This window comes from Echiichthys vipera, assembly GCF_963691815.1.
Source record: "Echiichthys vipera genome assembly, chromosome: 6".
NCBI lineage: Eukaryota > Metazoa > Chordata > Actinopteri > Perciformes > Trachinidae > Echiichthys > Echiichthys vipera.
This window is the reverse complement of record NC_139831.1, coordinates 4,049,204-4,071,038: the sequence shown is the minus strand read 5'-3', so window position 1 is coordinate 4,071,038 and position 21,835 is coordinate 4,049,204. Positions and strand designations below refer to the sequence as shown.

General features: G+C 41.8%; 1 protein-coding gene across 1 annotated transcript; it reads left to right on the top strand.

Annotated features, from left to right (window-relative positions):
• Positions 1–2,338: 2,338 nt before the first annotated feature.
• arhgef37 (Rho guanine nucleotide exchange factor (GEF) 37) lies at positions 2,339–21,003 on the top strand. The gene is made up of 15 exons (XM_083915468.1): positions 2,339–2,478; positions 2,961–3,074; positions 6,237–6,739; positions 8,729–8,858; positions 9,652–9,799; positions 9,911–10,110; positions 10,249–10,379; positions 11,517–11,621; positions 12,994–13,107; positions 13,313–13,482; positions 14,436–14,583; positions 14,699–14,827; positions 16,750–16,945; positions 17,656–17,825; positions 20,545–21,003. Exons 3-15 carry the CDS (start codon positions 6,248–6,250, stop codon positions 20,761–20,763), a joined length of 2,352 nt encoding a protein of 783 aa, XP_083771594.1. The 5' UTR covers positions 2,339–2,478; positions 2,961–3,074; positions 6,237–6,247; the 3' UTR covers positions 20,764–21,003.
• The last annotated feature ends 832 nt before the right edge of the window (positions 21,004–21,835 follow it).

The following is a 21,835-nucleotide window of genomic DNA, read 5'->3' as shown; positions in this document are numbered from 1 at the left end:
TAGTGTCATTAACAAAAAGCATCAGAAGTTTGCGCAGTGCTCGTTATCAAGCAGCTGATGCTTGTCACAGTTTGATTATTGTTAGACTCAGGTGTATTAGGGTAGGGAGAAACCTAAAGCATGCAGGACAGTGGCCCTCCAGGACCGGAATTGCCCACCCCTGGTCTAGACAGTCCCAGAGGAATGAACCAAACATATTTTGGGCCTGGCCAGTTTATCAATATAGCTCTAGTGTCATTAACAAAAAGCATCAGAAGTTTGCGCAGCATTTGCAAAGGTATACTGTTCGTTCTAGGAATGGAGCATTTTTTGGAAGGCAGGTTATGGCTCTGAGAAAGACGTTTGCCATCGCAGGTCACTGTACAGAGTCGGGTATACGTCTGAAGTATATTGTCACTTTAGCAGAAGCTTTTCTTTTCTTCAACACACCTTAAATTGTCCTATCAACACGAGTCAGCTGATGAGAGAACCCCGTCCTGCAGCATTCCTCTCTGACATACCGATCCGTGGAAGATTAGCTGCAGCCTTCCTGCCTCCCTCATTCCTGACTGCCGTGAATCCTTTCATTGTCTCAGGGTTACGGCTAACATCTTTTTCTAATTATCTTCAGGGCTCACAGGCGCATGCTGAGATGACCATTTGAGTCTGTTTGATTCTATGAAGCAGAAATATTAATGCTAGAGTTATCCCAGGAAAGTTGGCATGTCCTGTGTAGATGCATTCCTATTATAACATATAAAGTGTAAACAAAGATGAAATTGAAAGTGTAGAGTATGATAGGCTGTTACTTTGCGGATTTGCAGCAACATCGTCCATCTGCACTATGTCAAAAACAGATTTTCTGTATTGAGGAAGGTTTTTTTTGTGAGAGGTGACACATTGATCTTGGGAGAAGGTACTGTTAGGGGATATTTCATTTCCCAAGACAGTTTGTATGAGTTAATGAATCATCCCTCGGTGCTTTAGTGGAAAGTTATAATCATAGGACTTTCTGTTAGATTACAGCCGGGTTCAGTTAATCTGCCCCAAACTCTCTGAGGAACACGCCAAGGCCATATTCTGTCTCAGCGTCTTCATTCTCACTCTCTGGCAGGTTGCAGACGCAGCTGTAGAGTTAGATGATAACGCTCAACGTCACTGGGTGGCATTTTGCATTATCTAACTGGTGACTGGAGTCTTTATCTTCATGTTTATGTGATGTTAGCACATCTCACGTCTTTATAAATAAACTCCTTCAGCATAAGACATACAGGACTCTGGTACTTCCTCTTCTTTTCTGGCATCACTACAAATTCCTCCAGGTCCAGGTACTTCCAGTGAAAACTGTTGTGTTGAGTTTTTAAGTCTCATACAGTGTCGGGCTGTCTGCCGATTTATCAGTCTGCTCATCACTGTGTCCACACTCAAATATCTCAGCATGTATTGGATGCATTGCCATATCTGGTACTTATATTCACTGTGACCAGTTGATGAATTTAAATAACATTAATGATCCTGTGACTTTTCCTTTAACTCCACCAGCAGGTCAAGTGTTAGGTTCCAGTTAAATCTCTCAACATCTAATCAATGGATTGCTAACTTGGCACAACATTTTGCAAGCATATTCATGGTTCCTAAATACTGAAGCATAATGGTTTTAGTTTTTTGTTGTTCTATTTCTGACACTGTTAAGTGAAATATATATTTTTATTTCATTTTGACTTTCTTTGTGACCAGGGAGATGTGCAAAGTAAGAATTTCCTTGTGCAGTGTGACGTCTGTCTTAACTGAACATATGACAATAAACATCTTAAATCTTGAATCTTGATTATTTATAAGATGTTTCCACAGATATCGGATGGATTGCCTTGGAATTTGTTTAAGACATCCATGTCACCCTTATGATAAATTGTTAACGACTTGTGTGATCCCTTAACTTTCCATCTAGTGCCATCATCAGGTCAAAATGTATCCAATACCTCGGTTTATGTCCCAATACCTGCAAAACTAATGACATTCCAGGTGTATTTACAGTCAATCCTTATGCTAAAAATGGATACCTTTAGAGGAACTCACTGTAATGTTGCAGGACAGTGAATGGTTATGCTGTGTCCTCTCAAAATACGAAGTTCACTTAACTTTCAGTGGGATACCTTTGTGCCAACTAGTTGCTGCTCAGTCAGACAACCACCTTCTTTAATTGCTTGAAATAAATTACAACCCTAAATCTTTTATTTCCGGTTGAAAAAAATCCAAAGGAGTGAGCTGTAAATCTCTTTTTGTTACCGTCCACCAGAAAATCCAGACAATCCCTTTGCAATTGGAAGAGGATGGGACGTCCCGCCGTGCTTTTGTGTCCTGTGAGAGGAAAACTTCAATCACTTCTACGCTCTGACTTCATTGGTCCGTGCTAAGTTTCATGAAAACCCTCTCTACGTGTCGTCCGATTGGTCCTTCATTCCACTGTGAGGACCTGTCAGCCAATCAGCATCGGCCCGGGTGAGTGCCACTTCCTCTTTCCACCAGCTGCTGCAGTCAATCAGCTTATTCAGCTGTGTGTGTGTGTGTGTGTGTGTGTGTGTGTGTGTGTGTGTGTGTGTGTGTGTGTGTGTGTGTGTGTGTGTGTGTGTGTGTGTGTGTGTGTGTGTGTGTGTGTGTGTGTGTGTGTGTGTGTGTGTGTGTGTGTGTGTGTGTGTGTGTGTGTGTGTGTGTGTGTGTGTGTGTGTGTGTGTGTGTGTCCCCACCCTTTCCTCCCCCTCCCCTCTTTTTCCTCTACAAAATAGCCGGCCCACCCTCCTTTCCACTCCCATCCCCCCTTTCCTTTCCTCACACACTTCTACCCTGTGTTTTTCTCTCTCACACACACACTCGTGGATATACACACACTCCTGCCACATGAGGCCCAGCAGCAGCCTGCTGTGTGTGAGTCACTGGAGAAAGTTACACCAGTTTGTGTGTGTGTGTGTGTGTTTTCAATGCAGCAGCGTGTCCTCTGCAGCAGATTTCTTCTTCAGTTGGGACAGAGCACAACAACACGCAGAGAGAGAGGGGGGAGATTGAGGTTCATCACAGCTAAATCAAGATTTCTGCACGAGGTAATGACGGCCTGATCTCATGTAATTGTTTTTAATGATACTCTGTCACTCTAATGCACGCTGCAGTTGTCAGGATGGTGGAGAGTTTGCTGTGGTTTTGGTTCTGCTTGTGGGCTGCAGATGTCTCAGCCTGGGGCTCTTGTTTGGGGATGTAAAAAAAGTTTTGTGTCAGTTTGTGACTGAGAGTCATTTGTTTTCTGTGTGTTTTTGTGCCATAACTGTGACATAAGGGCTCAAAAAGATCATAGGTTATGCCAACATGATACCTTGTTGTTGGTAACAGTACCAAAATAGTACTTTTATGAATACTTTACTTTTAAAGTTCTAAGCATGTATTTTTACAAGTTACTTTACATTTAAAAAAAGCTGTTAAATATTAAATTATGTCTTAACACAAGCAGTCTGCCAAGAACTCTAACTAAGCATTCAGAACATTTTGATTTAATTAAGGAACTATCTGAGCTGCAGATTGATTTCTGTTTGTCATCACTAAAAAAAAAAAATCATTGAGGTTTGACACCCAGCTCTGCTTGTTATCCCAACTCTGGGTCACCATATGCTGCTAAAACCCTAAACCCTTTGTTTAAGGGAGAAGATAAATCTGTGAGGTGGGATTACATCAAAATGGACAACAGTCACAATAACCTATTTTACTAATACTAAAGTGGAGGCCATCCAGTGAAGCCATGCAGATAATGATAACAAAAAAGATTGAAGGAGCAATTCAATGTATGGTTTGGAAAATGTTACACACCATTGATTTCAGTTTGAGTCGACATCTCTCTAAAATGACATTATAATCTTCATGACGGTGTTGATACAGGGCTGTCGTATGGCACAGCTGCCTGCTTATTAGCTACACCTAGCTAAACGTAATGCTGAAGATCTTTTAGAGTAGATTTAAACAGCTTCACTAAGTCATTTGTTTGTGTGATGTAGTTACAGTACACAACAGTTTTATTGTGTACATTCATGCAGCAGGGTGCAGCTGAAGGTGAGACTTTACTGATGCAATGTTAGCAGGTAGTTAGACAGTATCAGACTAGTAGGTCTCTGTAAATCATAAATAAGTCATAGAGTGTGGTCTTTACCTACTCTGTAAAGTGTCCTGAGATAACTTTTGTGATGATTTGGCACTATAAATAAAATTTAATTGAATTGAATTGAATTATTCGGGCTGTATTTTGCTCCAGACTGAAATGTGTCTGTAGAACAGTTCTGAGAGTATGAAGACAGAAATAAAGAAACTTGGGCGTCATACCGGCACGATTATTGCAAAGCCTCCAACCCCTTGGACTATGATGCATGGAAGAAACTCTGAACCCGTTGCTTACGTTGTCATGAGTAACTCCTTACACAGGCACTATAATTTAATCTCTGAGTCAGGAATAAAACTGTCATTAGAGTCTTTCCTTTAAAGCCACAGAAGGCTGTTCAGCTGAATCACGTAACGGCTAATTGTCACAGCGGTGGCAGCATTAGTCGCTCTGTAAGCAGATTGCCAGCACCCCGGTGGGCCAACACGTGGTGCACCAGCTCAAAGGGGTCCATGACAATACATCTCCCTCCTCTGCATGTTTGTGTGAAGTAAACAATATAAACAAAGCTATCACATCTGCAGCTCTGTTGCTATCTGCAGGTTTGTGGACTATATATGAGGTGGTTGATATGAGATGATTCACTTCCAAGTGATAATAAACCTTGGACCCAAAACAGGAATGTTTCGTTATCTGCCCTGAAATTTCTAGGAATTTTATGGTGCAGACCAGATGTTTGGAAAAAAAACTCTCTCGAACTCTTTCTTCACTTTTATGATGTGTGAAAAACAGAAATAGGGTGGAAAATGAAAAGTAGGTAGCTCACTTCTTACCACTGTTGTCCCTGTAAACAGTCAGACAAATATGTCCTTAAACTGAAACATTTGCTTATGTAACACTGAATGTCTCCAACAGTATGGCAATTGTCTAGTGCATTTTCCTGCAACCTGTATTTTTTTTTTACCTTGTCATGTAAATGTGCCACTTCCGACACGTCTCTTTTACTATTTGGACGACACAGCTGTGCTAATAAAGTAAACCTAATGGAGGAGGACTCACAGAGAGTGGCGCTGTATTGAGCTTTTGCAGTTAACACATATATTCCCACTTCAAAACCACTGTTTATAACTAATTTCACTTAATAAAGGAGGTCAAGTATGTTTGATTTTATGGTTTCAGTTTTTTCGCCTTTTGTGTTTTGACTGACCTGAGGTGTCTCTCCAAGTACCAGCAGTCTAGTCTGTATGTTTCTTGCTATGTTTGATGCTAAAGCAGCTCATTCGAGCCAGTGTGTCACCACAGAAAGTTGGTGGGTGAGATACTGTAACATTAACAGGAGACTTAGGACATGAGAACCAAATTATGATGAAGCACACATTTAATGTTAAGTGCGTCTTCATCAGAGTCCAGAGACCAGGTTGTCAAAGTGAGCGCACCGGACTGGTGTAAAACCTCTTCTGAAGCAGCTGAAGCCCATCTAAAGCTCCTTTTATACAGTAATCTTTCTTTATTTCTTGGTAATGCAAAGAACATTAAATGGTTTCATTGTTAAATTTTGAGTTGTCCGTCCTCCATCTTCTTATCTTCCAGTATTATTGTGCATCCAGTGTGGTCCATCTGGTCCATGAAGACATTTGACACCACGCTGCAGTTGCCTTTCACTGTTCAATCAATACTTTCCACCTGCCACACTCAACTACAGTCTACTCTTTGTTTTAAATATCAATCAGATTCTTTTATAATATTGAAAGATGCTTGACAGTGACTATGAAGAAGATAAAGGACACGTTAACTATGAAAATATATTATTTGTGAGTGTCGTTTCATCTCATCTCATCTTCAGCCTCTTATCCGGGGTCGGGTCGCGGGGGCAGCAGCTCCAGCGTGGGGACCCCAAACTTCCCTTTCCCGGGCCACATTAACCAGCTCTAACTGGGGGATCCCGAGGCGTCCCCAGGCCAGTGTGAAGATATAATCTCTCCACCTGGTCCTGGGTCTTCCTCGAGGCCTCCTCCCAGCTGGACATGTCTGGAACACCTCCCTGCCCAGGGGGCATCCTTACTAGATGCCCGAACCACCTAAACTGGCTCCTTTACATTAAAACACATTTGTTTCTCTTTCACAGTGACCGCCAACATGGAGGTGCCCAGGAGGCCTCAGCCCTCCTCCTTCACACTGCCTCTCACTAAGCCGACCTCATCTGCTCCGTCTTCCTTTGGAGCTGTAGAGAATGACACCGAGAAAATGAACAAGGAGCTCCAGGTGAAGAATTATGGAGCCGCAGACACAGATCCGTTTGAAGATGAGACTTTCAGCTCAGAGGAGGAGTCAAATGTGTCCGTATTTGCGGAGGCAGCAGAAGAGACGTCAGAACATGTGGAAACAAATGTAAAACTTTCCTCACAGGATAGTTTCTCAGAGGAGAGCTCCGTTAAATCAGAGGAGAGGTTGGCAGAGGAGGCAGAAGAGGCCAAGAAGAAGTCCGAAGAGGAGGAAGCAGCAGCTAAGGAGAAGGCAGTCCAGAAACAGATTCTGGTCATAGAAGAGCTGGTCCAGTCTGAGAGGAACTACCTTCGACTGCTAGAAGTTAGCACTGTGACCATCAGAAGCAACCTACGGAAACTACAGGTATGAATCAGGGGTTTGTAGCATTAAGTTTACCTCATATGACAGCTTGATTCTCACAATAGCAGGAGATCATGTGAGAATTGTAGAATCACATATCAAAGGAAAATCCATCTTGTGTAAAGTAATGCGTTTGTGTCCGGACCACCAGACACTGCCATCTGGAAAATGTCAGAAAATAGTGAAAATTGTCCATTTAGTCTTCAGAGTCCATAGAGGAGGTCTTCAAACTACTTTTGTGTTTTCAGTTCCCGACAAGTGATTGACAGTGTTCAGGGGACGTTTTTATAGCTGTGCGTTGGCGACAGCCATGATTGGAGGCAATATGTTTTCAGCTTAGCTGTTCGTCCCATTCTTGTGGGATTTTCTTCAAATTCGGCACAAATATAAATACGATGACAAGATGAATGGATACGTGAGATGTTTGGGGTCAAAGGTCTAATTGTTTACATTTTATATCCAAAGGAGAACATAATGTTATTGTCCAAGATCCACTTAATACTCATCATCTCATCTCATCAGCAAATACTGTACACAAAGCTAAAATAATAGGCTGCACTTTCCTTTTATTAAAAGACCAGTCGATCAATTTTACAGCATGTTTATTTCTGTGTTGTGATTTACTTATTTTTATTGTAGGCCGAGTCAAGCGTTTTGATTGTGCCTTTAATTAAAAAGTAAGCACAACACGCTGATATGGTACCGCAGCATCCAAAGGAACTGTAATGCATCGTCCCCACAGTGCTTTATTATCATTGGCTTTTCATTATGTCTGAGGTATTGCTTATTACTGCTAAATAATCATTTATTATCGCAGCGGTAATGAAATGATGCCTCGTAAAACATAATGGAATCAGGCTTTATGGGCCAGAAGGACCGGGCTCTGGATGAGCATGGAAATGATAACACACAGAGCGAGCGGTAGATGAAGGGAAAGAGAGTGGAGTGAAAATACAAAAGAGGAGTGGAAGGGCAAAATAATGGGCTCATGGTCCGTTGGGGGGAAGGAGATTAAGTGGGGAATGGAGGAACAGTTGATGAGAGAGATAGAGGTCTGTCTGTGATATGTGGCATTGTAAAAACTGAGAGGCAAAATGCAAATTTGGAGCTGAAATGAAAGACGGCGTTGAAAGAGTTTAAGAAATATGGTTAAAGAAACATGAAGGATGGAGGAAGGACAGCAGGAGAAAGAGTGAGGGAAGCAGCGCGGTGACGGACGGCTGGACAGACAGACAGAATAAATGTGTGAGTGAATGGTGCCATTGTGAGACAGAAGAGTGTCTGGCTTGTTTTCTGTGCAGATTGTTCAGTGCCCACTGTTCTCTCATTAGCATAGAATGGAGCTCCACAAAATGGTCCTTTATCAGCTGTGCATTAGCGTTTTTTTTATGTAAGGGAGCAGACACACGCATACCATTACTGTCTGGTGGAAACCTTGTATCTCCACATTTTGTCATTTTGATTTTTCTTCATAAATCGGTGTTATCGGTCGCTATTAAAGTCATTTTTCAAAGTATTAAAAAGAGTTTGTGACTAAATCTTCATCCAGTGGATCCTCAAAATGTCATCAAAACTTAATATTCCTGCAAAATGATGGTTTTGGACTTACAAGGTTTCTGCCCAACATCAACAATATTACTCACACTTAACCATTTTTGCGGTGAGTTTATCTGTGTTATGCTTTAGCGTGATTGTCCCTCCTCCCCCGTGGCCCTGGCACGGCCTGCACTTACTCCAAATGTTTTTGAATATTTAGTCATTTCAACTCTGTACCCTCAACCGCGAACCCTTTGGCGACTTCTTTTTAAATGTCCATTGCGGGGAACAGTTGTGTATAAATAGCCGTCAGGAACAGTTGTACTCACACTGCTCAAATGAACTAGACTTTAGCGGTCAATCGCGCTTGGGCACAATAAGAATGGTGTGAGTGTGAGTAGACCCTTAGTCCAGGAAGTTAATTAGTGTGTTTTCCTGTCTGTCTGCCCACCGCAGCCTCCTCCAGCCAACCTGGAGAGCATGTTTCTCTACATAGAGGATGTGATTGACGTGTCCAGTCGACTCCTCAGCCTGCTGGACCAGAAGCAGATTCAGCCTGGAGACCCTCACTTCCTGGAGACATTCTGTAATGATACATATTTTACTTTCACTTTCTGCGTGATTTAGCCCTAAATCCCCTTTGTTACCTGATTACAACAAGATCGTTGCTGGTTTCACAGAGGTTTTCTATTCTTAGATCAATTGCTCTGACTTGTTGACAGGAAGCAAATAAAATCTTCAGGCAGAGGTGGTTTTCACACTCGTGTGAGAATGTAAACGAGCTCACACTGACAAACTCACAGCAAAGGTCTCTACATTTGGTGCAAATGCGTCTCCAAAGGCACGCACACTAGAGTTTATTGTTAAAGCTTTGCACCTGGGAAATGATATTTAAGAACAAACGATACGGCAGAAAAAAGTCAACGCTAGAGGAAAACTAATCTTCCCTTCACACTTATATTTTTTATGTGTGCAAAGAGAAAATGGTCATGTGGGAGGGGGATAGTGAAAGTGAAGGTTTAACAACATTTTATATAATTTCTCAGCATGGAGACTATTGATTAAATTTGGCTGTCTGCATGATGGCAGTGACGACACTTAACCGGACAACAAGACTGTTGTTCGTTACCCGTGGTCCATTGTTCTTTCAAAGAAAACAGTAGTAGTGTTACTCAAACCATGGATTAGGTTTCACATAATTCCAAAATGATCTATCTATTTATTTGTATAGATTAGTCAAATAAGTCAACAGTACAATAAATAGGGGTACTATTATTTTAAGCTTCTGTTCGCATGTTAAAGAGTGTGGTGTGGAGTGTGTTGAGCTCTGACTATCATTTCTATATGCGTTATGTGTTTATGTTTTTCCTCCCTGACAGGTAATGCGTTCCTCAGCTTGTCTTCAGACATGGAGGCTTCCTATAAGGAATACCTGGCCAACTACAGCCAAGTCACAGTGCTGGAGAACAGCTACAAACAGAAGGAGGCGCTCTGGGACGAGATTGTCCGAGTCATCAAGACTTCAGCGTAGGTTTTTGTCATTTCGAGCTGGAGCTGACTGTATTTAATGTTGCCTAAAACCTCAAATCACAACTGGATAAACGATAGAGTCTACATTGTTGCCATTCATCTCTCCAGGCCTGAAGTAAACGCCACATCTCTGAGTTTCTTCTTGGTGATGCCGATGCAGCGGATTGCCCGCTACCCGCTCCTCCTGCAGGCCATCAAGAAGCAAACTGACAGAAGTCACCCAGCGTATGCACTTCTGGAGCATGCCGCCCACACCTCTATCGCCTTGAACTGTCGCATCAATGATTACAAACGCTTCAGAGAAGTTGGTGAGATGTCCACTATTATTGTATAATGTATTGTATATGTGGGTTGAAACACAGTGAATATATCGTCGGGAGTCATAGTTTCATGGGAGGACTGGCACTCTACTCCAGATTAACTGTCCCCCCATATTGTGATTGTAGCTGACAAATACAAGAAGACAGAAACCCTGAGCATAAAGGACAAGATCAACCGCCTAAACACCCACAGCATCGCAAAGAAGACGGCGAGGCTCAGCCAGCACTTGAAACATGAGACCGGAATCACACCTAAGGTAGGAAAGAAGTTCAATGGCCTTAGTTAAATACCACCCTGCTGAAGTGTCCTTGAGCTACACAGGATTCCTGCTATCTCCAGGGTGATGTTCTGTTACATCCCTTGTTTGAAGTTAGGCATCAGAAATCAAAGAAGTTACAGTTACGTTTACATGAAGGTAACTCTTCCAGGCCTCTGGAGTCATAGCTACTCTTCCAGCAGAGACTCTGCCTCCTGCTGCAATACAGCGGTTAATGATTAGTCTGTGTTTTACCTGCAGAGAAAACATTTTATTGAACCTGCTGTTTGTTTCGGACTGCTTCTGTCTGTCTGAGTTCACATCTATGAGCATCCTCACATGTCTCCTGTGGCTACATTTTTACTAATTGCTCAACAGGATGACATTTTCCCACTTAACCTTTTGATTGTTTTACATTTCGCATACACTATATAGACTGCAGTGCTTTGCATATATGTATCATATAAAGGAATCACACTTTGAAGCTCTGCATTCACCTGCTATTTAAAGTCATGTGCAATAACTTGGTGACTTAAAACAATCCCAACCACAGCCTTAGATTACTGAATGAATGATGGACATTGTAAGACAATCTACTGTGTCTCTGTCCCAGTGATGGATAACTACAAATAGAAAACTTAAGGGGACTCCAAGGTTTCGTACAAGTCATTATAGTGATTATTCCAAGTCATAGGTTGTTAAACTATGTACAGCATCATTTCCCAGGTGCTGATCCAGCAGCTAGAGAAAGAAATCTGACAATGAAAAGCATATAGGAAATATTTTCTGCTTGCATTATTTACTGTATTTTAAAGCATTTAGTTCACTCTTTAATGATGAGCAATGTAATGCATCTACACAATAGGCTTCCTTATTTTTTTTAAACTAGAAAACTAAAACTTTTCGATGCACTAGGAAAGTCAGAGCCATTCTACCCTAAATGTATTCTATTAGAAATGAATGAGATAAAGGAGAAAGGTAGAGAAATGAGGGCAATTACAGAGCTCACAAAAGAGTGGATGTGATCTTGTATTTCTAACATACAGAGCCCTGTGACTTTTTTGAAGTGCGGACATACAGGAGAGTAAAGCATCTTATTTTCATCTTCTCATATGACAAACGCATGCTGTGCTTCAGCTGGTGGATGAGGAGTTTGACGCCTTGGAAGGTTTCTTTTATCTTCTGGAGCACGGCATCCTGGAGCTCCTCGAGAATGTGGAGGTGTATCTTCATCACCTAGAGGTAGGCTGCATGTGTTCTTCATTAACGTAGCTTAAAGCGACAATAGTGTGCGTTATTTAACTTTTTGCGAGTTGACTCACCTGATGCCGGACATATTTTGTGTTTTTCTTGTTTTCCATGCAGGCAAACTGCTTTGGTATCTTTATTATTAAACTTGTCTCAAGTGAAATAAACATTTTGGAAATTCTCATTTCTCATCCCATTTCTCGGGATTCAGGAAATGCCATTTTTTTGCAACATACAGAATATTTAATTTAACATAAAATTTCTCTTTGGCAGCATTGTTCCCATCATAATAAATTAATTCCACACATTTCTGTGAGCAACCAACAGGTTTGGGGCTTAAAAGCACCTGCCTGAAGAGTGCTGCATATCTTTTTAACTTCCCTCATTCGCCTCGCACCAGCCTTTCCAAAGATTTGAACTGGTGACTTAGGACCAGTGGAGAAGTGGAAAAAGTGGAACATAACGTGATATTTATTCTTGAACATGTCGCCATGGGTTTCTGAGTCACACTGTGTAAACTCACAAGCTCCTGGAGTCAAAACACATGAGTTTCTGTTTACCTTTCCACTCTAAAATTATATTTCTATTTCCACCAACAAGGATCAGCACTGTATCCTCCCTCTTTTTTTCCCATTTTCCTACTTGTATACAGCAAGTTATTTTCACCAGGCTGTGCTCATTTTCCTCTTGCTGGGAGAGTAGATCATTCTCATGTACAGTACAGTCCAAAAGTTTGGACACACCTTTTCATTCAAAGAGTTTTCTTTATTCTGGGACACTTTCAAAGTTTTCCCAATTTTTCAGACTGGCTGAACTAATGAAGGCCATTCGTTTTTATTTACTTAGCTGCTTTTTTTCTGCCATAATACAAATTCTAACAGTCTATTCAGTGGGACTATCAGCTGTGTATCCACCTGACTTCTGCACAACACAACTGAGGGTCCCAACCCCATTTATAATGTAAGAAATCCCACTTATTGAAGCTGACAGGACAAACCTGTCGAGTGGAAACCATTTCAGGTGATGACCCCTTGAAGCTCATCAAGAGAATGCAGAGTGTGTGCAAAGCAGTGATCAGAGCAAGAGGTGGCTACTTTGAAGAAACTAGAATAACAGACGTATTTTCAGTTGTTTCACACTTTTTTGTTAAATTCATATTTCCACATGTGTTCATTCATAGTTTTGATGCCTTCAGTGTGAATCTACAATGTCAATAGTCATGAAAAGAAAGGAAACTCATTTAATGAGAAGGTGTGTCCAAACTTTTGGTCTGTACTGTATGTGAATAAAGCAATATCTCTTTAACTAAATCACAATTGGCCTAACAGGCATCATAAACAGCTCCCTCTTCTTTGTTGGTTCGCAGAGGTTCCTTACCTGCAAAACAGAGGAGTTTGACTTAGATATGGATGGAGAGAAGGAGCCTATTTGCTACAAGGAGATCACGACCGCTCTCAGACAGTGGATTCTTCCTACATTTGTGAGTGTACCCGGCATTCTCACCCAGATCGACCCCAGTAGTTATCAAATTATGTACTTCCAAATAAACAAATATTACAAGTAAATGTACTGCAGTATTAGTTGCACACCAATAAAAGATACAAGTATTAGCACAAACACTTTTAAGTATTAAGCGTAAAGACTCTTTATGAAGAACGACAGCATTTGTCTGTACTTCCATGTAGGAGAAGAGGATGAGGACGTTAATCCATAAACCGCTGTGTGCGCTCCGGGACCTCCTGGTGGGCCCGAGGAACCTGATCAGGAAGAGGCTGGACAAGCTGCTTGACTATGAACTGATAGAAGCCAAATCCAACCTGAGCTACGACGAACAGGCTGTGGCCAACACGTACAGGTAGAGATGGAGGGGTCTTTTCATGTGTGGAAAGTCTGATACATATATCAGACTTTGAAGTTTGTGTATGTAAGCATTTTTAAAATGTTCTTGTTTCAACTTTAGTTTAAGTAGAGTGAGCTCCACTTCAATTGAACTGTTTACTGCTGTTAAATATTTTCTGCTGTTTGACTCTTAACTACCGTATTTTCCGCACTATAAGTCGCACCGCGTTATAAGGCGCACCTTCAATGAATGGCTTATTTTTAAAAGTTTTTCATATATAATGCGCACCGCGTTATAAGGTGCATAGCATAGACGCCACGTTACGTTACGTTCTGCATCCATTAGATGGAGCTGCGCTGAAGGCAATGTCAAGAAAACAGTCAGGGGAGGTCGTCTTGTTGGTCCTCCACTTCCGCACCATTGATTGGTTCATGTTCAACTCTCTGGCTGCTACTCTATTCCCGTGTTCTACTGCGTGACTAATGGCCTTGAGTTGAAACTCTGCGTCGTAAGCGTGTCTCTTAACAGGAGCCATTTTGGGCTCTTTACACAAACACACAAATGGAAATGAAACGGCACGCTTTGCGCAGTCGTATATCTCAACATGCACCGCACGTTACTTCTTCTACGGGGGAAAATAGATTCGGCGGCTGCTCACCGTAGTTGCGAGACCTGTTGTGGCTCAATATTGGTCCATGTATAAGGAGCACCGGATTATAAGGCGCACTGTCCACGTTTGAGAAATTTGAAGGTTTTCAGGTGCGCCGTATAGTGCGGAAAATACGGTACTTTTACCATTTATCCATTCAAGTCCAGTCGGTCTGAGTCTGTTGCTCTATTTTTACAGCCTCCCAGTTTGAATGATCTCAGTCTGTATGATGAAACCCTGTGGAAGTGATGTTGAGATGAGGGTGAGCATGTCTAATGAAAACTTCATCTTAAACTTCAATGTAAACCTCTCCTCACAGGACAATGAACACATTGCTCCTCAATGAGCTCCCCCAGTTTAATGGTTTAGCCCTGCAGATGATCTGGAGCATGTTGGGGACGTTCAGCTGCCTGCATAAAGACCTCGCCTCAGACATGGAGCAACTTTTCCAGAGCTTTGCACAACAGGTAACCGCATATGAATGATATACACACATTTTTGCACCATTTCTTCCAGTACACTAACCAATGTGAATATAATCATTAATGACATCCCAAGGTTTAATTGAAATTCTTCTTCCAGCTCCCTCATAGCTCTCTCAGCCCCGGTGCATTCTGGGAGTTTGCAGAGTCAGCAGTGCTGGAAGGTGCAAGGCGGCTGGAGACTTTATGTCGAAGTGTAGAAGATACGCTCAATGCACCGTTTGTCCAGGTGAGTACAGGCGGAGCTGAAGTAGATCATTTATGTGTTTATGCATCATTAACTTGATGAAAGCCAGTCAAAGATAGACGGACACGGTGATCCACAGACTGTGAAAGAACAATATCATTAAGATAACAGTCAGCACAACAAACCTTTGTTTTTCAGACTACAACAGCTGCACAAGAAATTTGAGCTGCTTAGTATGCTTTAACACGTTTGTTACACAACACTGCATGCTCCAATATAGAAGGATGTCACAGAAGGTGAAGTGCAGATTATCAATAATACAATATTATTATTAAGAGACACCAGTGTCCTGTACAAAAGTTACTTAACATGAGACCCTGCAGTTAGGGAAGCTTAACCCAGCTAACACTACTTTATGGACATCTTATGTTTGCAATTTTAACTGCATACAAACCCCTTCACACTAGTGGCTACTTAGAGTGCCCATGTTCTTTATAATACGCATTGAATCATGGAGTAAAATGACCAGAATGAGTAGCAGGAGTCACTTCAATATAGTGATGTTTTCCTCAGACCAGTGTAGCAGCTGCCATCACACCAGTTAGCAAGGGTATTAGATGATTGAAAGCTAATGCTGTTTAAAAATATCCTCTCCCTTTTAGAAACTCTTTGTGTTCACAGTCCATAGTTATAATTTTGTCTTCCAGTCCAACCACAATCATTTTCCATTTAAAAAAAGAAACCTTTTACGAACACCAGACATTAAACGTCACAAATTATCTTCAATGTGCATGTATTAAGCCTTAAGCCCATCATGTTTACCTACATGCATCACAACATGTTAATCTTTATGCCTACTGGCTGCACATTTTGGTTCCTGTTCTAAATTAAAAACAAACAAAACTCATTATTTACTTACCTATCGTAGTTTTAGAGAGAGCGCTTCCCGTGTAGTCTGAACACAAAACTGCACTGAACAATGTTAGGTTTTAAAAAGTCACTGAGTAACTCTATCTAAAGACACTCTCTTTTAACTGTGTGGCTCTAAGAACACTTTGGTCCAGTGTGAAATATATTAGCAGCTCTCAGATGGATTGGCACAAACACATTTGAATAGACATTCATGTTCCCCGGAGGATGGATCCTAATTACACTGATCCCCTGACCTTTCATCCAGCGCCACCAACAGGTCAATATAATATCATTATCACGATATTCAACTAATTTTAACTGTTGTGCAACACGTTAGGTCATGATCAAATATATCAAAAACTAAAGACCACATTCCTCCCAGCCTAGAGTGTACTGCTAATATGCTAACGTTAGCTCTAGGATAGCAGCATAGCATAATTACATAATTATTCATAATTACAGTGTTTGGAGTCATTTGGCTAAACAAACGTCAGTGCCTGCAGCCTCTATTCCTGCTCGACTGCTTCCAAAACGTCCTAAACTGGGTCACATTCCTTAAACCTGCCAGGCAACCTGCATGAATAACCTACTGAAAGAGCATGTTGCACGCCACGTTTTCTTTGAAGATATAATAAACTTTTCAGATAAGTATTTCTGACAGGTAGTGATCCTTTATTACTGCGCTCATCTCTGTCAAACATGTTGCACAAGCTGAAGAATGTGCCGAGTCATCGCAGTCGATTCATATCTGCAGCGTTACGTCGTTCATGTGTAACTATAAATAAGTCATAGGTGATTGTCTTGTTCTGCAACTTTCTTAATCACTTCTCGGTATTTTCACGTGTTCAGTGACAGGAAACATTTGTTTTTGCTTCCGCCTGCCATGCACTATCACAATAAAGGTCCCTCATGGTTTGTTTTTATGATTTTATCTTTTAATATGTACTATCAGTCAAGATAACAACCAGTTTATGCATCATTTTAACAAAAAGTTAATTTAAAATAGTTTTTATGACACAACATTATCTTCCACCTTGTGTTTCTTTTTTCAGCCTGTGAGTCCGTCCTTTCAGCGCCGCCTGAAGCAGCTAACAGATAAACACGGTTCTGGAAAGATCTACCAGGTGATGGGGACGGTGGTGGGCAGCCGGGACCTGGACCTGAACCTGGCCAAAGGCGAGCTGGTGGCCATTATCAGTGAAGCAGACACCCGTGGAGACAAACGGAGATGGCTTGTCGACGCAGGAGGTAACAACCAATATCCTACTGCTGGGTAGCTGGTTAAAATGTCACTTGTCACTGAGACAGTGTTGGCTGTGATGTTTAAGTTCAAGAGTAGTAACCGTTCCTTACAGTGTCTTTAACATCTGATCCAATGTTTAGAGGCCCAGGAGTGACAAATGCTGCTGATGCTTCTCTGTGCAGCTTTTCTTAAATGCAGCTCTTTGGCGCCATCTTTTGGGTGTTTAACAAGCATCAACTGTTCAAATTAGTAATCCGAGGACTTTGGAAGATAGGTGGCACATTTTAGAGGACATATATTTAGAAAATATTAGATATTTTAGACGGTTTACATAAAAAGTAAGATTCAAGTCGTTGTTTTTTTTGTTCTATGCTGGATTAAACACTTCTAAAGGTTTCATATGAGTAAGGATACACACTTTATACTAAGATTACTAAACACTTCTTGTATTGCTGTAACCGGCTGGATTTTGTAAAAGCAGATCATGGACAAATAAAATTTGATAACTGATTAGTAATTAAAGTCATATTCTTAACCAAAATTGACTGATTCTCAAATGTGAAGACTTTTTTGTAAAGTTTTTTTCTGACAGTTTGTCAAATAAATCCATTGTACTTTAAAAAAAGAATAATTATTAGCAGCCCTGATATTTAATAAAAAACTTTACAGATGTTACATGGAAAGTACTTCATGCATCTGCATATGTTGCACGCAGGCAGAAGAGGGTACGCCCCTTCCTCGAAGCTGATTCGGTATCACCAGCCAACAGAGGACCCGCCCCCTTCGCCACACCTGACTCTGCCTGATGGCGTGACGGGAATCAGACGACACTCCTACACGCCAGAGAGCCGGCCACTGACGGTCATGAGCCAGCCGTGCTTCCAGGTGACTGTCTTATTTTGAAACACCTCTGAATGCATAGCTCCTCCATGATTTCGATGCAGAATTAAAACCTCACCACCCAAATATTGAAATGAAATATTGACATTAATATGTTCTTGACCAATGCAACGATCAGCATATGTAATGGCCTCATTAGGGAAATCGTACATTTTGAACGGCCATACGTGAGAATTATCCCTTCTGTAACATCCACTTCAACTCGCCGCCAAATTATCTGACATCAGACTGCAAACTGTGAGTGTGTGTGTGTTCCTTTTTTATTGATTACACGTTACAGACTCCGTGTGTGTGTCTGAAGCTTTGAATGATCAGTGGGACGGCCGAAGCATCAGCCGAAGCATCAATCAGTCACATGTCTGACTTGGACTTTGTGTGTGTGTTTGTGTGTGCACATGTGTGTATGTGCGAGGATCCTTGCATATCCAGCCATGTGTGAGTAAGTGTAATCATGTGAGTACCCATATCTGTAAGAGGGTACACTGAGGTGTGTGTGCGTGTGTGTGCACGATTAATGGAAAAGTCCATAATTGGCTGTTTAACCTTGTAAGTGGGTTACTGTGTGAAAGGTTGAGAGTTAATTTATGCACCGCTGCAGACTGAGATAGAATGTGTCTGTGTGTGTTGTGTTGTGATTGATTACATTTACAACATGTGAGTGTGAGAGGGGAGTGTCAAGGCTTGTAAATTTGTGTGTGTTCGTGTGTGTGTGTGTGTGTGTGATAAGCCTCCACACTGCCTGTTAAAGTGAGTGATGGCTCCAGTGACCTTATAGAGGCGGTCTTTCATGCCTCCTCCTCCCCATGTCCAACCCTCATGACCCTGAGTCCGCTCGTATACAAAACATACACGACATACTCCACCCGCTGTCCTCACTGTAGGTTTTTTTCCAAACTAATGATCTTTTGTTAGTGATCACTGATCACAGTTCACTGTAGGACCTTTAAGAGCAGAAGCAGCAACATGAAGGTGCAAAATTCATCTTGGTTGCAGAATAAAAAAACAATATTAACTAGAGATCATCTTGATGATGGTGGGATCACACCAGCTGCTATGTCAAATTGGACCAGGGACGTTTGCTAGGAGCACACCCATTTTTGAACTCGGCATTCATTCCGATCCGTAAAACTTTTGTGACTCCATCTTGCACGTTTTGCTCACTGTGACAAAATCTCACCACGGACAAAGTTCTCGCTACAGTAGGTGTCTCCAGAACCTTTTTTTTTTTTTTTTAAAGATTATTTTTTGGCGTTTTTTTTTAAGCCTTTATTATATAGGACAGATAGGAAATGGGGTTAGAGAGAGAGAGGGGGATACATGCAGCAAAGGGCCGCATGTCGGAGTCGAACCCGCGGCCGCTGCCTCGAGGGCCTTCAGCCTCTTTACATTGGGCGACTGCTCTGACCACTCAGCCACCGGCTGCCCCCAGGACCACATTTTGCCATGATAACATACACATGTAGACTGACAAGGTGAAAACAACACAATTCCCGTCTGGCTTCTGTAGAGTCGCGGGCAGTCTCAGTGAACTGTGTCTCTTTCGCTCACATTTGTGGCCCCACCATGTTGTCACACCATATATCAGAACAAAGAAGCGCTGTTTACCTCCACCACACTCCTCTAAACTCTTTCACTCCCATCAGAAACATAGCTGCTGCCCAGCTCCTGCAACATGAATCACCTGCAGTCGATACTTTACTCATGGTCACTTTACTTAAAAAAAAAAAAAAAAGAATAATAATTCTACGCCTCTTCTCTGCCGGGGCCAAATCCTAATTAAATGCTAATTTGTGTGGACCGTCAGGGAAAAGCTAATGTCGTAGCTGAGAGGTGAGCGGAGGTGGAGGGTTTGTTAATGACATCGAGCAGCTCGCTAAAGTCTGCTATTAGCACTGCTGCAGCACTCTGTCATACCAACACGGGGCTCATTAGGAAGCCTTCAGTGTGTGTGTGTGTGTCTCTGTGCGGTGATGAGATGGGATTTGTCAAGACATAACTAGTGGGCTTTACCTTTCCAGAGCATATTACGTGTATGTGTATGTGTGTGTGTGTGTGTGACTTATATTTAAGTATTCTTTATTTTTTTCTTTAATAAGAAATTGTTTGCTTGTTGCAACACTAACTAGGCTGGATGAATATTTATACCATGTAAATGTGTAGTAGGATATCTCAGTATATTATTTCATCTTGACACAAATTACATTAAAATAATATAAATTATCATATTGAATTATCGCCCAGCTGTAGTTGAGACCAAACTCCTCATATGTGCGGAACAAAAACTCAAAGTACTAATTGAGCACAGAAAATAATAACCTAAGATCATATCATCACAATATGAATCTTCTGAAAATCAATAATCATGTTTGATGTCTTTCCCAGATGTAACACTCACTCTGAGCACGTCCATATCTAAACTCTAAGCTTGGAGGGGCTCAAACTTGAGATAAGTTGTGCCTGAGATCTTAAAATAAGCATAAGAGATAAGATAAGAGATGAGATAAACCTTTCTGAGTGCATAACCTTTCCCCTGACGCCACCCTGCCAAATGTGACATGTCTCAGTAACAAAGTCGCCCTACGTGTTACTCTTCTCCCATCACTTTTGTTTTCTGGTATGGAACGAGCACTACAACCTGACAGATGGTATCAGGCATGGTCGACTTGTACTCTCGTTTTTGACTCGGCATCATCCTGTCTCCCAGGTGTTGGCGGCATATGACTTCACAGCGAGAGGAAACCATGAAGTGTCTGTTCGGGCCGGCGAGCCAGTTCGTGTCCTGGAGCCCCACGACAAACGAGGGAACCCCGAATGGAGTCTGGTGGAGGCGCGAGGTGGGAAGAGGGGCTACGTACCCTCCAACTACCTCACAATCATGCCTTTGGGGACTGGGCCACCTGGTGCTTACCAGCCCTACTGCTAGGAACAAGGAGAGACGAAAAACAGCAACATGTACAGTATGACTGGGGATTCACTAATACTGTCTCGAGAAGGCTTACAGCAGTATTTTTGTAATGAAGGTGAACCCGCTTCTCAAACAGCAGCATGCTTCGACATCATGACCATCAGTTATGCTTCAAGTTATTTTCAATGCAAAATCAGTGTTTTTAAAGAGACATTAGAGCCAATCTGATGGCCACAGGGTTGGAAATTCTATTAACTACTCTTTCAGTTTTACAGCTCAAACATAAAAAGTTACTTGACGTGTGAAAATGCCAGAAAGCCACAAGGCAGCGTTAAATAAGTGTTGCTGCTGCAGATGGCTACAACAGAGATTTTCACAGTCTGAGAATGTGGATCTCCCCTCAGACAAAGCTTGGAAAATACAAACACACACTAAAACACATTATTAGTATTTAATACCATAGACAATCAACATTAAGCTAGGATAGCATAAGGGTCTTTGTCCATGTAGCATTTTTTTCAGGCTCAAGGGCACTGGTCTCGAAGTGCTGCCTGTGGGTTTTGTTTCTGTGACAACGGCATTTAGGTTAGCAACGTGGCTAAACAGCTAACAACAAGCTAACAACAAGCTTACAACAAGCTTACAACACGTACGGTGACAAAACCACACCAGCAACATTCAGTGTCCGGCAGATCTGCTCACACAAATGTGCTTTACTGCCTTCCTTGTGATAGTTTGCTATCTCATTAACCCAATCACACACATTAAGGCTATTCTATGTGGTCTTCTTTTAACAACTTATGTGATACTTTTTCACTTCCGGTCACTGATCCTCCCCTGACTCTGTTTGGAGCCCCCTTGGGGGAGGCCCGCCTTGTGGGCGAGGACAACCTTTGACATACAGTATCATCAGTGTGTAGCAGAGTAAGATTTCTCTGCTTTACTGTGGATATGGCCCCACAGAATGCCTGATCTTGCCTGTGTTAATAATATTTGTGAAACACTGGATAAAATGAAGGAAGCTACTGCTCTGGTGCTGGTAGTACTATTGTGTCTTGCCCATGAGTACTTTGGCAGGACAGGAATTTAG